At 43.7% G+C, this 23,030-nt stretch overlaps 1 protein-coding gene across 2 annotated transcripts in view; it reads left to right on the top strand.

Moving 5' to 3' along the window:
- Window positions 1–22,700, top strand: part of bach2b (BTB and CNC homology 1, basic leucine zipper transcription factor 2b) — a 161,722-nt gene extending 139,022 nt beyond the window's left edge. For both annotated transcript variants that reach the window (XM_084083174.1, XM_084083175.1), the window contains exons 4-5: window positions 18,569–18,775; window positions 21,079–22,700. In XM_084083174.1, coding sequence (XP_083939300.1) covers window positions 18,569–18,775; window positions 21,079–21,600 — 729 coding nt within the window. In that variant the 3' untranslated portion in view covers window positions 21,601–22,700. The remainder of the gene's footprint in view (window positions 1–18,568; window positions 18,776–21,078) is intronic.
- The last annotated feature ends 330 nt before the right edge of the window (window positions 22,701–23,030 follow it).

Below are 23,030 nucleotides of genomic sequence, written 5' to 3'. Positions count from 1 at the left end.
AAAGTATTGCAAATTGTAAAGTAAAGTACAAATACCTCAACATTTTACTTAAGTAAATATTCTTAGTTACTTTCCACCACTGGTGGTTCCCAACCTGGGGTCCAGGTCCCCCTTTGGTGGGCGCCAAAGATGGGCCTTGTCTGTTTGGAGGTAGTCCAACATTATTTTTTAAAGTGTCACAAAATCATTACTTACTTTCATCCACTGTCTGCCTGTATTTCAATTTTCAATTTCAAACTTTATTCCAGAGACACAGGGGGTCCATAGTGTACATACAAATATCACACAACAAATAAATAACAAAACATTTTAAAAAAACATAAAATCATACATAGAGGCTGACTCTCCAGTGTTTACGCAGCCTGGACGAGTACCGGAGACAGCTCTTCCCAGGATTGACTATATCCTCAATAATACTGTTCCGGGACTCATCCAGGCGAGACATGAATCCATACATAGAGTGTCTAAAGAGAGCCTCACATGTGGATTCCACATGTTACAAACAAGTGACTGGCACTATGCCATCTAGGGACCTTAACCCATTGAGACCTGAAGCCGATTCTACATGTCTCCTAAATCTCAACAGTTTTCTGAAAAACGTATGTTTCTATATCAGTGGTGCTCAATCTTTTTCATGTCAAGGACCCCCGAAATGATATGTATTTGGCCGCGGACCTCCATCAAAATATGTTGTTCCAGGGACCCCCCAGAAGCAAAGATTTGAGTTAAAATGTTCGCTTTAAAGATATATATATTCAAAGATTTGCACATATTTTCACGAATTTTAAAAAATAGCAGATATACAAGCTCATAGCGCGGCACTCGGTGCCGCGCTATGAGCTTGTATATCTGCTATTTTTGAATAGCCCAAAGTGTAAAATAATGCTTTTTAGCTCAAATCTAAAAATGACACAGTTCCAGGTCTTAATGGGTTAAGAGAGCCTCATATGTGGATTCCACATGTTACAAACAAGTGACTGGCACTATGCCATCTAGGGACCTTAAGTAGTATCCTCAGGGCATCATTGTATAGGCCACTTTAAGCCTCCGCGTGCTACCTTTCTTGTATGTGCACCACAAGAAAGCTGTATACATGCAGGAGTGCAGAATGCTTTCAAAAGTGCACACTTGACAGGACCTGTATGTTCTCGATGTGATAGCAGTCCAACTTGTAAGTATAGCATTCAAAAAGCAAATAGCGAAAATAGTCGACCTACAAGCTCACAACGCGTCACATTACACAATACGTTCTGAGCAGAGCTTGTAGGTCGGCACAAAAAAATCATTCAAAGCATTTTCGCACAAAAGAATCTTACCAAAAATATATAGCATGAAGGGTTAACATGTCTGAAAAACAGATGTGTGTGTGCGACTGTGCGCACGTGCGTGCACGGGTGGAGGGTCCCCGCTTTTGTCCGACGTAAGAAGGGGAGAGCTCCAAGGGGGAAAAAAGGGTTGAGAACCACTGTCCTATACCATGTTAATATATAATGTAGCCGTGGCACTCTGTCCCACCCCGGCTAATTAGAACCGCGGCGGACCCCTCTGCTCTCCGGGTCTGCATTAGCAGTCATTAAATCATCGTGTAACAGACGCGGGCCTGTTAGGTATGAGATTTACAGCACCACCAAAGGGCACAGATGTGCTTTGATATTATTAATCTGCTTTATGCACTGCTGGATATCTGGTGTAATGAGTCTGAATGTGAGAGAGATCCAAACGTAGCCAGAGGATTCTCTGAGAGAGAGAGCTCCACGCACGCTCGCCGCGAAAGGAGGCTTGGTTTTTTCCAGGGACGTGATTGGTGGAGAGGTGTTTGTGCGTGCGCACATGTGCGTGTGTGTGTGTGTGTGTGCGCACGTGTGTTTGTGTGTGTGTGTGTTTGTGTGTGTGTGTGTGTGTGTGTGTGTTTCTGAGCCAGAAGGGTCAGGATTCTCTAACCCATTCAAGCCGGGAATGCATCTACAAAATGTCTTCTAAATCCTAACAGTTTCCTGAAACACTTATGTTGCTATAATATCAGTGGTGCTCAAAAGGACGCCCAAAATTATATGTATTTGGCCGCGGACCCCCATATCAAAATATGTTGTTCCAGGGACTCCCCCAGAAGCAAAGATTTGAGTTACAAATGTTCGCTTTAAAAATATATATACATTCAAAGATTTGCACACATTTTCACGATTTTTCCAAAAATAGCAGATCTGCAAGCTCATGAGCTATGAGCTTGTAGATCTGCTATTTTTGAATAGCCCAAAGTATAAAGTCACGGTTATAGCTTAAAAATCTTAAAATGACACAGATGCGTTTTCCCGGACCGAATGGGCTAAGGGACAGACTGGCCCTCTCTGATGTTATTGCCCCGCAGCGCAGCGCTCTCTCCACCCCCCCCCACCCCCACGTCAGTGCCAGCCAACCCTTTAACTAGCTCATGTCAGCCCCCGCCACACAAACCCCTGACATCTATAATCCGCCTCTCATCATAAATACGCTCATGGTTTTGCTATAGCACAGGCCATGGCATCGGGCACGCTGACATTTGTGGTTGATCACCAATTAGCTGCAGTGCGTCGCTTGCTGTCGCTTTGCGAAGGTGTATCGCGTGTCACAAAGAGCGTGCAGCCTTTGAGTTATTGCCAGTGATACGTACAGTACAGTACAGCGCCTGTCACAATTATTACATAATCGTGCATATTTTTGCATGTTCGTTAGAATTGTTTCCATTCATCTGTATATAAAAAAACGTTTGGATGAAATGAACGTGTATGTTTATCCATATTTTTTTTTGTGAGGGGATCAAAATCTCGCTTGTAGATCTGTTATTTTTGAAAAATCTTGAACATTTGTGCAAATCTTTGAATATAATATATTTTTTGAAACAACATTTTTAACTCAAATCTTTGCTTCTGAGGGGTCCCTGGAACAACATATTTTGATGGGGTCGGTGGCCAAAAACATATCATTTTGGGGGGTCCTTGACATGAAAAAGTTTGAGCACCACTGATATTATAACAACATACAGTAGGTGTTTCAGAAAACTGTTAGGATTTAGAAGACATCTGTAGATGCATTCCGGGCTTTTTGAGAACCACTGATATAACAACATACTTAAAAAAAAAAAAAAAAAAATAGGATTTAGAAGACATTTGTAAAGATTTGCACACATTTTCAAGATTTTTCAAAAAATTGCAGATCTACAAGCTCGTAGCGCGGCACTCGGTGCCGCGCTATGAGCTTGTAGATCTTCTATTTTTGCATAGCCAAAGAAATCTTAAAATGACAGAGATGCGTTCCCCGATTTAATGGGTGAAGACAGTAAATTCTTCCACCCCGACTGGTGAGTGGGCAGAGAGGTGTGGACGTTCTGGTTAGCAGACTAACAGCGCTGTGTAGCACAGGCACAGACACACACACACACACACACACACACACACACACACACACACACACACACACACACACACTGCTGTGCTGACAAGGATAGATGGACGGGCCAATCCTCTAATCATCATCCCACTAATCCTGTGCTGGCCAGACAGACGTGGTGCTCAGGGCTGCCCGCTCAGCCAGACGACTGTTGTTGTTTACTTGGGGAAAGATCAGTGCACGGGACAGACTAAACAGGCAGTGACAGTCCACTCGTGTAACAGTTTATAACGCCTTTCCCTTTGCCAAGGGAAAATGAGAGAGACCCAAAAAATGGTCAAGTGTTGACAGGTTAAAAATGACATTGCATTTACTGAGGGGAAATTAATGGAAATTAAATTTGCTCATTAGAAGAGCCCTGATACTGATGATAAGGCATTAGGGTGCATACCACCACATGGGCGCAATTTGCCCCTGATCAGAGAGTCCCCGGTTTGATTCCCGGCTGGCCAGGGACCATTGGCTGAATTGTCTTTCCCCCTATACTGTCTCTCTCCACAGTTCCCGTCTCTCTCTCTCTCTCCACCAAATAAATAACTTGTGGGGGGGGTGGGGGGGTGTATATCCCTGATAATTAAGAGCTCAATTTCACAGTGTGAAACGTAAATGAAAACTGTAGATGTTTAACTCGCAAAACGAGAAAGCAGGTACACAGAGAGTGTTCATTTAAATTAGTCATTTTAAGATTTCTTTGGCTATTCAAAAATAGCAGATATACAAGCTCATAGCACGGCACAGAGTGCCGCGCATATAATTTTGGGGGTCCTTGACATGAAAAAAGTTTGCCCCGATGTCTTCCAGAACGACTTACCATGACGAGCAAGCAAAGTAGAGATTCCTTGTTCAAGGAATTCAAGCTCAAGGACACACAGAGACATACATGCTGGAACCGTTTTGGGTTTCCGCGTGGTTCCGACCTCTTAACTGCTAGTCTGTCCTTTCCATCCCATAATTACACCGACTGAGCCCGTGTTTGAGGTGCAGAGCACAGAATTATTTTTGATGTGCCTGTTCTCAGTGATGGAAAAAGTACTCAAATGTTTTACTTACTAAGTAGAAGTACCAATACTGCAATGTAGAAGTACTCTGTTACAAGTAAAAGTCCGGAATTAAAGACTTAGTTGAGTAAAAGTACAAAATGTTTGAAAATAGCAGATCTACAAGCTCACAACGCGCCGCGATGCGACGCGTTGTGAGCTTGTAGATCGGCTATTTTCAAATAGCCTATGTATAAAATAGGGCCAAAGTGGTTAATGTGTGTTTCATAATATCATAATTTATATTTGAAAGGTAACTAGTAGCTAAAGTTTTCAAATAATTGTAGTGGAGTAAAAGTACAATATTTGCCTCTGAGATGTAGTGGAGTAGAAGTAAAAGTATTGGAAATTGGAAATACTCAAGTACAAACACCTCAAAATCGTACTTAAGTACAGTACTTAAGTAAATGTACTTAGTTACTTTCCACCACGGCCTGTGCTGCATGGAGGAGAGAGAGAGGCGAAGGTGCTCTGCTTTTCCTGGCCTAAGTGCACAGGGCGTTCAGAGAAGAAAGAGAGAGAGAGAAAGAGAGAGAGGGGGGGGGTGGATGAGGAAGAGAGAGAGAAACTGGTGCGTTGCCATGGTGATCAGATCCATAGAGCAAGTCCCCCCATGCACTTCACGAAGGAGCCTGATTTATGCTCCGTCGCACAGCGGTGCCGCGCGCACGCGGCGAAAAATAGCCGACCCACAAGCTCGCGACGCGTCTCGGAACGAGACGCGTCGCGAGCTTGTAGGTCGGCTATTTTCGGCGCGCGCGGCACCGTCGGAGTGACGGAGTGTGAATTCTATGAGATCCCAGGCTAAAAGGGCTGGAGAGAGATGACAGGTTCGTTGCCTCTGACCGCGGGGAGAATTGCACAAACGCTAACACACACACACACACACACACACACACAGCACAGCCACATATAAAAGAGAGAGAGAGAGAGAGACCCGCTGTTGATATGTAATTATTACCTTCATAGCCACGCTCCCAGGCATGCGTTTTAGATTTATAGACCTTTTTTGGAAAAGGAGGGGGGGGCCCCCTGCCTGCCTGCCTGCTGAATGCTGCCGCCGTGTGTGTGTGTGTGTGTGTGTGTGTGTGTGTGTGTGTGTGTGTGTGTGTGTGTGTGTGTGTGTGTGTGTGTGTGTGTGTGTGTGTGTGTGTGTGTGTGTGTGTGTGTGTGTGTGTGTGTGTGTGTGTGTGTGTGTGTGTGTGTGTGAATCACCAACCGGATTGATTTACACAGAACTGAGCTGTCACCAAACCCATGGAGACCTGCCCCCACCAACCACCCAAAAAATGACTCAGAGACATTTCACTTCCCTTTGTCATCCCTTTGTGTGTGTGTGTGTGTGTGTGTGTGTGTGTGTGTGTGTGTGTGTGTGTGTGTGTGTGTGCGTGTGTGTGTGGGCGTGCGTGCGTGCGTGCGTGCGTGCGTGCGTGCGTGCGTGTGTGTACAGGGCTGCACCTACAGAGTATTTTAGATTATTCTATCGATTACTTTCTAGATTAATCAGATAATCGAGAAGCCCTTTTTTTTCATATGAACAAATCAACATGAAGAAAACATGAATTGATTTTTATATCCGATTAACCACTTAAGCCCTATTTTATACCTTGTCCTGCAACAGTGTCAATTAAATCGACAAATTCGACGAACCGTTGTGTACACCACGTGCGTGTGCACGTGCGTGCGCATGGCGTGCGTCACAGGGCACACTGCCGCGTTTGGCACTCCATTACCACGCACAATATCCTGCTGTCCAATCGGTATTGACTCGCATGCTAGGGTTATCTGCCAGCTTTCCACTGTGTGCTATCACTGGGCTCACTGATAAGATTTATTATGAATGAATGTTTCCCAGGTCTCCTTGCCGCCGCCCGGCGCTTGTTTGTGTTTTGTTTTTTGTTTTTTTCCGTGGCCTTATAGCGGAGGTCAAGGCAAGGTGCTCACAGAAGTGATTAAAAGGAAAGAGTGACGGTGCAATATGCAAGTTCAAACTTTGTTTGGTGATATTTCTGTCCTGTTTTTAATGGGGTTTTTTTTATTGAGTGATTTTAGGTTGTGTCTTCTCTTATGAATCTTGTTTTAACCTGTTCATGTTTTTTTTTATGGTAGTGGAACTTCCCATCTTAAGATTTTCACATGTACTGTATGTACTTGACCGGTGCATCTATGCACACAGTGACAATTAAACTGAATGTGAAATGAAGCTCAGTGTCAGGTTACCCGATCCTCCATCTGCTCCCCTTTTAGCCTTTATCTGTTGTGGTGGTTCCCAAACAGTGGATCGGGACTCCATTTTGGGTCCCTTTTTAACGCTTTGTACAAAACAACAAGGATTATTATTGAAAAAGAATTCCCTCCAAAAAAGGAGAAAAAAAGACAAGCTATCATTGCATCGCTATGTGACACTTTGTGCACGTTTAGGCTATTTTCACTATTAAATAGGGCTTAAGTGGTCAATAATAAAAAAAAAATATATTATTCAATTTTTAATTTTTGTAAGTTTGGGACCCGGGAAGACACCAAATTTCTCTTTTGGGTCTGGAGCTGAAACGTTTGGTGAACTGCTGGTCTGGTGAAATAAATGCCGCCTCATGCTTCCTGGGTCTCTCTCTCTTTTCTCTTTTTTTCCCCAGTCACCCCTCTGAACCTGACTGTAGGGGCTGTACAAACAAGCTCAGCGCCCAGGGAGAGAGAGCTGCTCTCTGGGTGATGTTTGCAGAGTAAATGGCAGCAGGGCGGCAGATACAGGCGCTATCGGGGAGTAGTGAACCACATGTAATTAACCACTTAAACCCTAAACTTGGTCGATCGGAATCCCTCAGGGCTCTATGCTAGTGACTTTTCTGATGTCTTCGCTGAAAATAGACGATCTACAAGCTTGTAGATTGGCTATTTTCTGCTTAAGTTTTCCCCACAATACAGATGCTAGGGTTTAGGTGGTGAAGCCCTATTTTAGACTTTGCCGTACGATGGTATCGCACGGCGGAAATAGATCTACACGCTCAAACAACACGTTGCAATGTAGTGCGTGAAATGTTGACAATACTACACATTCATATTTGCACAGTGATTCAAGAAGTTAAATTACTTTCTTTTTTGCCATGTTTGTGCAGTTAACTACAAAGGCACGCCCACTTGTTGGCCAGTGCGTACGCGATATGACAAACCCCCCCGACAGATTCAAACGCAGAGCAGAATCTGTTCTTGAGAGATTACAATGCAATATAACGTCACTTGCTATTTTTGTCCGTGTGAACAGACAGATGGGACTGTTTTGTTTAGGACAGGTTTGCTGGAGGTCTCAAGGGTATTGCAGGAAGCTGGATTGCCAGCTATTTTGTTTGTCAGATATTTGCCTATATAGTTTAGAATGTTTTGAATCTGACAGGCTATAGTTTTAGAATGTTTTGAATCATAATTTGTCAAATCAACTTGAATTTTAGTCATACAGTAAGTGTTGATTATTGTCATTTATTTATTAACAAATGTATTAACAAGTGTAGATGTTGAATGCTATTTTACCTGGCTGAGTAAACCCCATGTCTCTTATACAAAACCTAAGCTGACATTCCTTGCACTAACATTATTATTTTAGTTTATTTATGAGCTGTGAACAAGTGGGCACTTTTGCCAATAAACCAAATTGAGTGGTATTTTCGGCCAGCATGTCCCTTTTTTAATTCCGTATCACATGTACATTGTCAATTTGATCTTTTTCTTTACAAAGTCATTTGAACTCCTTTTTCCAAGTAGCTTTAGGTAACCGAACTAGCTTCTCTCCCAAGCGTTGCTCTGCTGTACTGTAGTTCAACAGCTTCCACTATAGTGTGAAATAAAGAAAGCTATGCTTTTTCTATGCTATGCTCCCCCCCCCCCCCTTCACTGGAAATAAGGGAGAGCCGTGCAGGGCAGGCGCTGATAAAAATAGCATTGTGTGTCCACTGTCCAGTGAGTTCACTGACTGAACTCACTGGACACAATGAATCCCCCTGGACCAGGAAGGAAGTTGTTAAACCGGAGCCTGCTTTGACCCAAAGCGGCGCAGTCGCTCGAAGGTGGCCCGAGTCACGTGGTGGTCTGTTGGGGGGGGGGAGCCCGCTTCCGTCTATATGGGGTGGTGTGTGCTTGTTGTTATGTGCCTTTTGCACGAGCCACATAATTATGTGTTAAGCCTGCATGGTTCAGACCGAAGAATTCGCGAACTCTTTTTAAGGCCGGTTCATATGTTGTGTGCTTAACCACTTGAACCCCAGCATGACTATTCTGAGGGGGGGGGGGGGGAAATTCGCCAAAAAATTGCTGATCTACAAGTTCACAATGCGTCGCAGTTGCGAGCTTGTAGATTTAGTGTAGACAGGATAAAAGTACAGCTGTAACTCAAGTCCGGTGCTCTGAGACTAGAAGTAAAATAGCCGATCTACAAGCTCACTGTGAGCTAGTTTCAGCGCACGACACCGCCATCTCTGTAATGTCTGAATTAGCCCTTTACACACACGCGCACAACACGTTCACAGAGAGCTCCCACCGCTCAGGTGTTGTAACGAACGCCTGCTGGGAAACCAAACATCAGCCAAAGGGGAATCCCCCCCCCCCCCCAATTGGCAGAGGGAAACATAAAGCTTCTCTGGGCTTTGCATTCACCCCCCCTTTGGCCTGCCACCTCCATGGGTCCTCCATGGAGCAACTTGATCCTGGAGGAGCCCCCAGTGTCACCACCTGGATTCAAACCCGAGTCTCCCTCGTGGGAAACCAAACAGCTACCCCCCCCCCCCCCCCCCTGGCCTAGGGGGATAGTAAGCTTGATATAAGGGTTGCTGTTCTACACATGTTCGACGTCTTTTTGATAGTAATAATTATGATTATAATAATAATTAATTATTATTATCATAACAGTAATAATAACTGTATTTATAAAGCGCTTTACAAAAACACAATAAAATACGACAAGATAGCAGAAGGAAATAAAACAGTAAAGTAAAGTTCGATAAAATAAAATAAATCCAATAGCGCCAATTTAATCAAATCAAAGCAAACTTAAAAAGGTAAATCTATTGGTGAACGTCAGCACAGTAAACTATAAGTCTACTTATGCTGCACGTATGCTGCATCAACAACGTCACAACGTTACAAGCTCACAACGTGTCGCATTGCGACACGTTGTGAGCTTGTAGATCTGCTATTTTTGCTACTTTTTTTTCCTCCATTTCTGGAAAAGTAACATTTTGGGACATACAAGGTTTCTATCCGTCAGCAGCGACATTTCTGTTGTGTTCAGGCAGCATTCTACGTGTGTGAAGAGGGACCTCCTCCACCATGACTGCCACTGTAAAAAAAACTGTAATGGCTTTACAGCCGTGTTTGAACGGCCTCTGAGCTGTACCCAACGTTAGGTCTCTCCCTCAATGAGGTCAAGAGATCAGAGACATTGACTGGCTGAGAGGTCAGTCAGTGTGTGACTCTTTCAAACCACCCACACACACACACACAGTGCTTTGAATACCGCAACAAAATGAACCTCACAGTGACGAGGAGAACATATTAAACCCTTATATACAGTAGGTACTAGGGGTGTAACAATACAACCGCGATATGATACGCATCACGATACGTGGTTGACGATCATACGATACATGGACGGTATTGGTTAATTCATGGCGATACGATACGATTCAATGATTTAAAATTGATACAGAAACTATTTAAAGGTGTAGTGAAATGAAAAATATGTTTTTCACACTTTTAGAGCATATCCGTGGTCATCATATGGGCATACCTAACAATAGATGCCAAAAAAAATGAAAAAAAAACATTTTTGTGAATTTTTACATCTAAAGTCCCTAAAAAGCCAATCTTAATTACTTCCTGTAAACGAAAACGTGCTGCGTGATGACATAATACAGCCTTCACGAATATAAATGAATCTTGATTACATGCACCTGTTTGATTCCCATAGCTGCACGTTCTTCAAACACAGCTGATTTTAATTACAGAGATACTCCGTTTTGAATCTCATTGAAGATGAGTGTATTACTCATTTTAAACTTCATCTGCACACTAAAATATGTATCTGAAAACATTATAGGTTAGAAATAAGCCAGGTAGTAGCAAACGTGCTTCACTGGCCGTCTCTCTCTCACTTGTAAACAAACACTAGCCGTGTGCCAGCACGGCTGAAGTGATTGAGATCCAACGTCCCATAGCCTGAAGGGATGGGACCTTCTGATTGGTTTAGAGTCGTTGAGCCGACGTTTCGGGCTGAACCTTCAAAATAAAATGACCGAAAATGTCACTTCAGTGCGTCTTTAAGAGAAGAATTTAAGAAATTAAATCTGTGTGAAATGTGTGGATAGCACAGGTTTTTTAAGGGAAACATTTATTATTATGGATGTGTAAATATGTAGATATTTTCCTCTTTTTTTTTTAACTCTCTAACCCCTTGCCCCCCCCTCTTCTTCTTCTTCCCTTTCTTTTTCATGGAAATAACCACAACGATGGGAGCTTGCACAAAAACAAAGTTCACCCACTGTTTTACACCTGTAAACATGTGATGTGAAGTTGATTCTGATTCTGATACTTAGTTGACTGGAGTCCCCCCAGGGGTCTATACCAGGCACTCTCCTTTTTTTCCCATTACACGCCAAATCTCTAGTGATCTAGCTCACGATGTGTTATTTTTTACCAAATGTTCGCTCCCAGAATAGGGACACTATGGTACACTGTGGTTCATTTGGTTAACCGGGGTCCGTTAAGGGTCCATTTTCAGAGTCCCCGACTAACACTCAGGATTTTATACTGTGCAGTCATGTCGATTGAGCATCTCTTAAGTGAGTCTATTCAGAAGAACGCATTTGTGTTCTCTTTTCTCTCTCTCTCTCTCCCTCCCTCCCTCCCTCCCTCCCTCTCTCTCTCCCTCCCTCCCTCCCTCCCTCCCTCCCTCCCTTTCTCCCCACCGTTCTGCATTTCCCTCCTTCTCCTCTTTCTCGGTTACTTTCTCCGTATCTCTTCCTTTGATTCCTTCTGCTTCTCTGTTTTTTTGTTGCCTTTCTGCAATGCTCTCTCTCTCTCCTGTGTTTCTTCTCGTATTTCTCTTCTACCCCCCCCCCCCCCCCCCCCCCACCCCCCCTCCTCTTATCTCTGTCTCTCGGTCTCTCTCTCTCTCTCTTTCACTCTCGCTTCCCAGTGCAGTGTGGGGGCGTTAAGCCCGTTTCCAAAGCGTAGGGTCTGGCGGTTGCAAATATTGATCGCTGCTGAGGGCAGAGTGGGAGGAGGAATGAGGAAGCAAGTCCTGAGAAATCAGCACAATGTTCTTTATCAGGCCAAACAACATGAAACAGAGCCAATGGTGTGACAGGAAGCTCTCACAAGGCCAAATCAGTTCCGCTATAATACCGCCGTGCAGCACAACAAGATCCTTTGCTCTATATGATGTCTTGTCTTGTGGTCTATATCAATAACCTTTTCATGTCAAGGACCCCCCCAAATTGATGTTTGATATTGGCCGTGGACCCCCTTCTGAAAACATTTTGTGCCAGGGACCCCCAGAAGAGAATATTTGTGTAAACAAATTAGAGAAATTTCCAAATATTTCCAACAGGGTCCCTCGATGAGCAGTAGATATTTTCCATTCACTAACAGAACCAGACCGATGTATCGGTTTGGACGACTTATCGGCCATTGTTTGACTTTTGTGATGATATCAGTATTGGCAAGTATGCAGAAGATTGTTTTTGTTTTTTTTACCAGTTTCAGAATCAACTTTATTGTCACAGGTTTTACAGGTGTAAAACAGTGGGTGAATTTAGTTTTTGTGCAAGCTCCATCGTTTTTGTTATTTTCATAAGTGAAAGGGAAGAAGAAGAATGGGACAAGGGGAAGAGAGTTAGAGAGATCAATGAAAAAAAAAGAAATCATCATACGTATTTACACATACCATACCGTGTATCTATGCAGTGTGCCTGAGGTAAGACATAAAGGTGCGTGAGCATAACTCCTCTTACTCCCGACAGTGTAGATACAAAAAAAAGGCTAGAAAATACAAAATAATGCGACGATATTGTGGAACTCACACAGAAACAGCCATCTCCCTCCATGGGGCTTTTTCAACCTGGCATTTTGGGCATATGTCATTGTGGGTTTTCTAAAATAGTCGATCTTTAATCAAATCTAGGTTTATCATATTGATTAGAATTAATTTAGCAAATTTTTGACCAAATATCGGTCAAAACACCAGTAATCGGTGCCAGGACTCTCCAAAATTTGGATCGCCTCGCGCTGCGAGGCGTTGTGAGCTTGTAGATCTGCTATTTTTGGCAAAGAGGTGTAGAGGGGAAAAAGAGCAGACCAAGTAAACGAAAAAAGTTTAATCTGAAACTAAATTTTATACAATATAGAAGGGCGTCCCTGCTTCATCTCTCTCTCTCAACTAGGGGGTCCTTGGGCTGAAAACATTGAAGACCCCTGATCTAGGTTGTGGCGTTTTAAGGCCGCATGAGTTTGAGTCGCCAACCCACCACTATACATTTCTTAGAACTTGGTCTCAAAATCGACCTTTTGGAAAAATACAGTGGCCATCCGAGACTGTCTCGCAAGCTCCTGATTGACAAGCTATATGTTATATACATGGTGAATGTACAGTAGAAGCCTTGGTTAATGATTATTTCCTAAAAGAAATTACTCTTAATACTAATGAGCTCCTTCTTAACGTTATCTCCCCCTCTCCCAGGTGAATGCAGGGTGAGGCATTGTTTTATAGCTGCAGATAAGACAGAGTGTGTTTAGCCCTGGGCCCTGTGTGGACTGGCCTGTGTGCAGGAAATGCAAGTGTAAGGGGAATGCAGGTCAGAGCAGGTCAGCTAGGCTGCATGTTAGCATCTGCAAATGAGACAGCACAGAAGTGGTGTAAAGTAACTAAGTACATTTACTCAAGTACTGTACTTAAGTACAATTTTGAGGTACTTTTACTTTACTGGAGTATTTCCAATTGTCTATACTTTTACTTTTACTCCGCTACACCTCAGAGGCAAATATTGTACTTTTCCGCCACTACAATTATTTGAAAACTTAAGTTACTAGTTACTTTGCAGATAGATTATTACATTATAAACATACATTAACCACTTCAGCCCTATTATATTCCATAGGCTATTTGAAAATAGCAGATCTACGAGCACACAAGGCGTCGCATTGCGACGCGTTGTGATAGCTTGTAGATCTGCTATTTTCAGAGCGCAACAACCGAGCGCAACCAAACATAAAATGACTTGTCTTTTAGTTCTACTGGATCTCCACTAGTCACTCCTTAACATTTCCCGGTTCTTCCCTGTTCTGCCCCTGTTTGTCCTGTGACTTGTGATGAAATGCACACGCACAGGAAGAGGTGCAGGTCAGTCATGGAGAGATCTAGCTGGTACAAAAAGATGAACATTGTATTTGCCAGTGCGAGTTGACAATTGTCTTTTAACATTTGTATTATTATTATTTAAAAAGATTTAAAATATATATATATATCTAACAAAACAAAATTTCAGAAAATTTCAGATCTGCAAGCTCTCAAAACAAATCCCAGAGAAAATTAGGAAGAGCTCCCTGGTAACAGACAAGCCCTATTTTCTTACTTCTTTTTTTTTTTACTCCGGACCCCATTTGTAGCATAATGACCCAGTGAAAGGGAGAGTGAGGGAGGGAGGGAGGGAGGGAGGGAGAGAGGGGAGGAAGGAAGAGGGATCGAGGAATGAAGAGAATGGCTGGGGGAAAAAAAGGGCAGCGGCATAAATCCGGAACAGTTGGGAGTGAATTTATGACCAGTGGTGAAGCGTACTCTGTCATCTCAGCCCTTGATGCCAAACTGGTTCTCCTGGTGGAGTGACTAAATATAGACTCACCATCCCCCCCACGTCCCCCCGCCGCCCCCCCCCCCCCCCCCCGTCCCCCCCGCATACGACTGACTGCTGAATGAGGGGGAGAGAAAAGAAAATGAACCACACACACACACACACACACACATACGTTTGTATTACTGTACTTGCGAGGACATTGACATTTTAGGACGTCAATTTTCTGAATGCCACTTTAAACTTTTTGTTTGGCCATTATTAACCCTATAATTCTAAAGCCGGAAATAGCCACTGTACATTATTTTCGGTGTCAACACACACATAGACGGAATTCAAAATGTATTTGAGTAAAAGTACAAAAGTATTGGTATCAAAATGTACTTAAAGTACCAAAAGTAAAAGTACTAAAATGTTTGAAAATAGCAGATCTACAAGCCCACAACACGTCGCGATGCGACGTGTTGTGAGCTTGGCTATTTTCAAATAGGGCTAAAGTGGTTAATGTAATGTTTTATAATGTAATAATTTATATCTGCTAAGTAACCAGTAACTAAAGTCTTCAAATAATTGTAGTGGAGTATAAGCACAATATTTGACTCTGAGATGTAGTGGAGTAGAAGTAAAAGTACTGAAAACTGGAAATACTCCAGTAAAGTAAAAGTACCTCAAAATTGTACTTAAGTACAGCACTTGAGTAAATGTACTTAGTTACTTTACACCACTGACACACACACACACACACACACACACACACACACACACACACACACACACACACACACACACACACACACACACACACACACCTTTGCCCGCACACCTGCCCCCTCAGTGCCCGGCACTCTTTCCTCCCATCGCCCGCCCGTTTACACCAGCCCTCAGGCTCCCGTGATTTAATCGCCAACAGAGTCATCTTCTCCTCCGCTCGAGACGGAGCTGGCAGCTTTAGTGTGATAGTGTTTTATGGCTCCCCCCTCCCTCCCTCCCTCCCTCCCTCCCTCCCTCCCCCCGCGCGCCCGCGCGTGGCTTCCTTTGATGCCGGAGTAGTTATATGATGGTGATTGTGGTACAGCTAGACAGAGAGAGAGAGAGAGAGAGAGAGAGAGAGAGAGAGGAAGAGAGAGAAAGAGAGAGCCCGCTCGTGGCCTTGAAAGCTCCGTCCATTATTTATTCATGTGTCTGCATGCAGATGTCAAGTCGAGATGAGAAATAGGGCTCCTGGGCCGAGATAGATAGAGAGAAAGGGAGAGAGAGAGAGAGAGAGGAGTGAGAGAGAGAGAGATAGACAGAGAGAGAGGCACAGAGCTTCTAATGAGGAAACCCAAGCTGTTGTCTCTCTCTCTCTCTCTCTCTCTCTCTCTCTCTCTCTCTCTCCCTGGGATAGATTGACATCTAGATTTGCTTTCTCTCTCTCTCTTTCGGCGCTGTCATGAGTAGGCACACCTCGGTTTATCTCCCTGGAGTGCGGCGCTTGCACCGGGGGTGACGCCTCCAGTCACCGCCGCCGCCCCACTGTGTGTGTGTGTGTGTGTGTGTGTGTGTGTGTGTGTGTGTGTGTGTGTGTGTGTGTGTGTGTGTGTGTGTGTGTGTGTGTGTGTGTGTGTGTGTGTGTGTGTGTGTGTGTGTGTGTGTGTGTGTGTGTGCGCGCCGTCTGGCTTTCCAGAGGGAGGGAGGGAGGGAGGGAGGGAGGGGAGAGAGAGAGAGAGAGAGAGAGAGAGAGAGAGAGAGAGAGAGAGAGAGAGAGAGAGAGAGAGAGAGAGAGAGAGAGAGAGAGAGAGAGAGAGAGAGAGAGAGAGAGAGAGAGAGAGAGAGAGAGAGAGAGAGAGAGAGAGAGAGGACGACGGCTCCGGTGCGCGATTGTCCTCTACTGCAGGTGTTTCTTTTTTTTTCTTTTTTTTTTAACGGGGGCCTCATCAGCCCTGCAGGCATTCAGCAGAGGATGCTGGGAAGTCTCCCCAGGGACCACCTGGCCCCTGCTTTAGCAGCCAGGTACACGCCGGGTCCCCCCTCCACCCCCCACACACCCCCCCACCCCCCTCTTCCTCCTTCGTTTGACTTTGTTCTTCCCCGAGAGCTCCAGAGAGACGGAGGCAGCCAGCAGCAGCCAAGGGGAAGCAATGAGAGAGAGAGAGAGAGAGAGAGAGAGAGAGAGAGAGAGAGAGAGAGAGAGAGAGAGAGAGAGAGATAGAGATAGAGATAGAGAGAGAGAGAGAGAGAGAATAGTGGTTCTTAAATGCTTAAATTTAAAAGGCTATATCAGGTTTTCAACCTTTTTCATGTCAAGGACCCCTAAATTGCTATACATTTGGCCGCGGACCCCCATCTGAAAATGTTTTGTGCCAGGGACCCCCCAGACGTAAAGATTTGAGTTAAAAATGTTCGCTTTAAAAATATATATTCAAAGATATGCACACATTTTCCAGGATTTTTCAAAAATAGCAGATCTACAAGCTCGTAGCGCGGCACTCGGTGCCGCGCTATGAGCTTGTAGATCTGCTATTTTTGAATAGCCAAAGCTAGGTGGTTAAAATGATTGTGAGGCTATGTTAACTAAATTAGCTGGGGACCCCCTGGTACCCCTCCAAGGACCACTGGTGGTCCCCGGACCACTGGTTGAAAACCACTGGGCTATATGGTTCCACGAAGAACCATCACCTACTAAAGAACCTTTGGTTCCTCATATGGTTCTTAGAGAAATCTTTTTTTTGTTGTTGATGGTTCATTGAGCCACCTTTAACCACTTAAACATTTTAGCATCCCAATTTCGGCCATGTCTTAGTAGGCGGACATACATTTGTCCGGGCCAATTAAGTGCAGAACCCTTGGGAGACACTGTTCGATGAAGAGCATCTGCTAATTATTGTTAATTGAAATATATAGTTGGTATGTCTCTCTCTCTCTCTCTCGCGCTCTCTCTCTCTCTTTCTCCTCTGACTCTTTGTTAAAGCCTCCGCTTCTTTGCTACTATCCTGTTTCTCTGTCTCTACTATAGCCCGCCTAAAGCCAGTCGACAGCTCCCTGGTGCACAGTAGATATACTGCTATGGGTGGATCTGCCTGTGATGTGCTTATGAGGAGGGTTGCCATCACCTGAGGCTGCAGAAAAGAAAAAGAGACCATGCTATTGTTGTTGCCTCTGAAATGGGCTGGAGAAAAAAGAAAAGAGAAACCTGCAGAATAATAAACAAACACTCTAGATGTTTTTATATCTAGGGGAAATCACATCTCTTTTTTTCTTTTTGTTTCTTCACATCTTTTTGTCTTCCTTTTTTTCTCCCCCCTTTTTTCTGTATTGCCGGTATTCCCAGAGCCAAAGTCATTGTTGCGTTGCATTTTTTTCCAGCCACAAGTCTTTTGTTCTTCTGCAGCCCTCCCCAAAGCAACACTGCCGGTACTGTAGTTGCCATTGGAGATAGTCATGCATTTAGAGATCACCTGACATCATGGGTTTGGATGAGGCGGAGAAGTCACCCACACCCACCCCCCCTTTCAAAAGAAATCTGTCATATTGGCACCTCGCCAGACTGGAGGGGACAGATGGAGAGGGAGGAGGTCTCTTTTATCCGATCACCTTTTTCTACCCCCCACCCCACCACCCCCTCCTTGCTTGAGAATGGGCCAAATGTTAAATATGAGGTTGAGACGAAAGCTGACAGCTCACCAGTTCTGCTGTGTGTGTGTGACTCACATGAATTGAGAAGACAAGTGCCCTTCTTTCTCTCTGGTGGTGTTGTTCTGCCATCTTGTGGTGAAATGTAGGAAGTGTCTTACAAATCTAAGTCAATACTATATGGTAGTAAATAGGGCTGGGCAATATATATCGATAATCAATATTGTCATATGAGACGAGATCAGCTGGGATTTGGATATAATAACATTGTGATATGGCATAAGTGTTCCTGGTTTTAAATGCATAAACCCTACTGTATATTTTAAAATGTTCCAAAATGTTCAAGAGAGATTTTTTTTTTATTGCAAAAATAGCCTATCTGCAAGCTTGTAGATAGGCTATTTTCACACTTTACAAAAATGTTAAATAAATTGATATTATCATTACAATAAGGTATTATCATCACAATATTGATAATTAAGTATTTAGTAAAAAAGGTTTTGTGATGTTCGATTTTGTCCATATCATCCAGCCCTAGTAATAAATAAAGTTGTGCTGTTGACCGACGACCCTCAATGAAATAAAAATGAAAAAAGATTCTCTCCTGTCAACTGCCTTGCACCTGCCATTGACCCGCAATCTTCCTCTCTCTCTCCCTTTCTTTAGGTGAAGCTCCCTTTCCCCGTAGATCAAATCACGAATCTTCCACGGAACGACTTCCAAATGATGGTAAAAATGCACAAACTGACCTCAGAGCAGCTGGAGTTCATCCACGACGTGAGGCGGCGGAGTAAGAACCGCATCGCAGCGCAGCGCTGCCGCAAGAGGAAGCTCGACTGCATCATGAACCTGGAGGTCGAGATACGGAAACTGGTAAGAGAGAGGACCACCTGTCTATGGAAGACTAAAGGTTGTTACACACCGGGGCGACACGGCGAATATAGCGAATATACGCAAAATTCCGACTCGTTCCGAATAATTAAAAGACGCTATTTCGCTTCGCTTTTTCGCTTTTTCGCTCCATGTACGGAGCCATTGACTTTATAAGGTTTTAAAAAAAAACGCATTATTCGCACGAAAAAATCGCCCCGGTGTGTAACAACCTTTACACAACATTTAAAATATCCCATTAAAACGGGAACGCATCTGTGTAACCGCTTTAACCATTATTTTATACTTTGGCTATTCAAAAATAGCAGATATACAAGCTCATAGCGCTAAATGATTACATTATAAAACATACATTAACAACTTCAGCCCCATTTTATACCTAGGCTATTTGAAAATAGCCGATCTGCTATTTTCAAACATTTTAGTACTTTTACTTTTGGTACTTTAAGTACCTTTACTGAAAGTGATACCAATGATACCAATACTTTTGTACTTTTACTCAAGTCAATTTTGAATTCCGGACTTTTACTTGTAACAGAGTACTTCTACTTTGCAGTATTGATACTTTTACTTAAGTAAAACATTTGATAACTTTTTCCACCGCTGGCGTTGAGCTGCAAGATGAGCTGCAAGATGTTTACTAATACTATACATTGTATATCGTTGCTGTCACGTGGAAACCATATGTTCAAAACCGTTACTTTCCAGGAAATGGAAAAAAAAGAAGTGTGTTTCCAGTGGATTTATATTCCTTTTTGGACCTTTGCGATGTACAACCTGTCATTTGAAACTGGTGGGAAGGCTGGGAGCCAGCCAACACATCTGTCTCCGTAGATTGTCTAGTGTAGCCAAACATTAGGTCATAACATCCTGTAGAAATTACTGACTACTAGCATCTGTCTTACGGGTGCAGCAGTTACTCCAACTATCAGTTTGAATAGATGATACAAAATAATCAATTTAAAGGAATAGCTCACCCAAAAAATGACTTATTCCCCATAAAGCCTTGAATTCATGTTTTTTTTTTTTCTTCTTTTCTTTCGCATTCCTGAGCCAATAATTTGATGACCGGGTGTATTTCCGGTAGGAGACTCAAAGAGACTCCTTTGTGTCTCCTATCGGATACATTAGCATCTTACCGCTTAAATGTTACTTGAGTAAAAGTACAAACGAATTGGCATCAAAATAAACTTAAGGTAACAAAAGTAAAAGTACTGAAATGTTTGAAAATAGCAGATCTACAAGCTCACAGTGCGTCACGATGCGACGCGTTGTGAGCTTGTACATCTGCTATTTTCAAACAGCCTACGTATAAAATAGGGCTAAAGTGGTTAATGTGTGTTTTATAATGTAATAACGTATATCCATAGGCGGAGTTTCACATTAGTCCTGGGGGGGGCACATGTGGGTCCCTCCCGCGCGCGCGATTTTTTTCGGGTTTACCGTGGATAAAGTTACTTTTTTTGTTACTTTATTGCGGTTTTAGGGTTAGGGTTCTTAGGGTTGTTAGGGTTATTTAATTATTTTGTATTTATTACAAAACAAAACATTATAGAATTCAGATTTATGTCTCACAATTATTATTTTTTTATATAAAAAAAAAAGAATAATAAAAAATAAAAAAAAGAATATTGAAAAAAAAAAAAAAAAAAACACCCCCGGCCGCCAGGGGGGGCAATGCCCCCCCTGCCCCCCCATAAAATCCGCCTATGCCATAGGCAGAGTTTCACATTAGTCCGCGCGCGTGCATGGGTCCCTCCCGCACGCGCAATTTTTTTCGGGTTTACCGTGGATAAAGTTACTTTTTTTGTTACTTTATTGCGGTTTTAGGGTTAGGGTTCTTAGGGTTGTTAGGGTTATTTAATTCTTTTGTATTTATTACAAAACAAAACATTATAGAATTCAGATTTATGTCTCACAATTATTATTTTTTTATATAAAAAAATAAGAATAAAAAAAAAAAAAAAAAAGAATATTGAAAAAAAAAACACCCCCGGCCGCCAGGGGGGGCAATGCCCCCCCTGCCCCCCCATAAAATCCGCCTATGCGTATATCTGCAAAGTAACTAGTAACTAAAGTTTTCAAATAATTGTAGTGGAGTAAAAGTGTAATATTTGCCTCTGAGATGTAGTGGAGTAGAAGTAAAAGTATTGAAAATGAGAAATACAAAAAAAAATCCTCAAAAGTGTACTTTTTGTAACTGTAGCATTGTAGTAACTGAGTAAATGTACTCAGTCACTTTACCCCACCGCCTCCATGTGCTCCGCTCTCCACACACACAACAGGTCAACGAGAAGGAGAAGCTGCTGACGGAGAGGAACCAGCTGAAGGCGTGCATGGGCGAGCTGTGGGAGAACTTCTCCTGCCTGTCCCAGGAGGTGTGCCGCGACGTGCAGCTCAGCCCCGAGCAGGTCCAGTCCCTGCACCACTACTGCCCCGTGCTGCGGCCCTCCACCGCCAACAACTCCTCCTCCACCGCCGGCAGCAACAACAACCTCGACCCGACGGCCCTAGCCACCAGCATCGACCTCACCGCCGCCGAGCGCTCGGGCTCCGCCACGCCGGAGCCCGGATTCCTCAGGTCGCCCGGCCCCTCGGAAGAAGGCGAGCTCGACTCGGCGGCGGGGGTGAGGAACGGGGCGGCGGACGGCGCCGGCGGAGGGGGAGGGGGCGGAGGGGGCAAGGAAATGACGGACGGGCGGGAGTCGCCGGCCGGCCTGTCACCGACGGTGACGGTGGATTTTTGCCAGGAAATGACTGACAAGTGCACGACCGACGAGCAGCCGAGGAAGGACTGCGTGAAGTAACGGTGTTTTTTTCTCTGTGTTGTTGGTGGTGTTGTTGTTGGTTGTTGTTGTTGTTGTTGTTGTTGGTTGTTGTTGTTGTCATTGTTGTTGTTGACATTTTTTTTGTTTTGTTTTTCTATGTCATTTTTTTTAATTATTATTTAATTTGTGTTTTTACTCTTCTGACAAAACCCCCCGTGTTCTCGGCGGTGGAGGGGGGGGGGGGTCGTTGTCGAGACGGTCATCCTCCGCCAGTGTTCATTGAGAAAACAAAAAAAGAAAACAGAAAAAAAAGCTTTGTTTTGTATTTATGTCTTTTTGTGCTGTTTTTATTATTTTTTTAAAACATTTTTTTTTAAAAGGTCGACACTAAAGTTGTCTTAACAGCAGCAATACTGTTCTCTCCGGGTATATTCTCCTCGTCGTCTTCATCGACAGAGTGGGATCTTCTCCTCACCAAACCCTTACAATGGTGCTATGTATTCTTCTCCTCGCCCTCGGCAGCAAAACCTCCGCGGTGGTCTCACCGCTCCTCATGTGTATAAAAAGCCTGATTTATGCTCCGCTGGCACGGCGGCATCGCGCACCCGGGAAATATTTCCCGCGAGGCGTGAGGCCGACGTGCCGCGGAGCACGAATTGGACTTAAACAGTCGTCTCTCAGTGACACAGGGATGGAACACGGCTTGCATCTCCAAGTCGCACCTCAACGGACCTAACAGACAGCAGCTCACTTTGTCTAGTCTCTCTCTCTCTCTCTCTCTCTCTCTCTCTCTCTCTCTCTCTCTCTCTCTCCCTCTCTCCGTCTACCTGTGGTGTAAGATTCTCTGCCTTTTTCTCTTTTACCGCCTCTTGTTTTCTCTCTCTCTCCCACTCTGTCTCAATCTTATTTCTATCTCTCTCTCACGCTCTCGCTCTCTCTCTCTCTCTCTCTCTCTCTCTCTCTCTCTCTCTCTCTCTCTCTGGCTTTGTTCAGACTGCACGCAAATCCGATTTCTTTATCAAATGACCATCCACACTTTGCAAGTGATCTGATCGGATTAGTGTATTCAGACATCATTGATCTTCTGAACTGGTTGCTGTGGTAAGGACCTACCAACATAGGCATGAGTGATGCTTAACTTATACCAGGGTTCCCCAATTAGTTTTCCCCAAGGGCCAAATTATGTCTAGGGTACCAAGCCGAGGGCCAGGGTACCCTTCGTGCGCGTGCCCAAATCGCGCAATGTTCTGTTTTTTCCCCCGTTTTTTTTCTCTAATCGTTTTTTTTTTTCTCTAATCTAGCTAATTTGACACTGTGTTATTAAATAACCCTGCATTTAAGAATCCCAGGCCAAAAATGTTTAGGCCTGGGATTCTTAAATCCTGTGTTGAGGGTCACACAAGGAAAAGATCCACTCTGGAAACAAAATAAGTCGAGAACCAAAAATGTACTTAAAATATTTGGTTGTT

Source organism: Gymnoscopelus microlampas (genome assembly GCF_963454915.1).
Source record: "Gymnoscopelus microlampas genome assembly, chromosome: 16".
In the NCBI taxonomy this organism is placed as follows: domain Eukaryota; kingdom Metazoa; phylum Chordata; class Actinopteri; order Myctophiformes; family Myctophidae; genus Gymnoscopelus; species Gymnoscopelus microlampas.
Note: the sequence above shows the minus strand (reverse complement) of the source record. Positions and strands in the feature narration are given on the sequence as shown.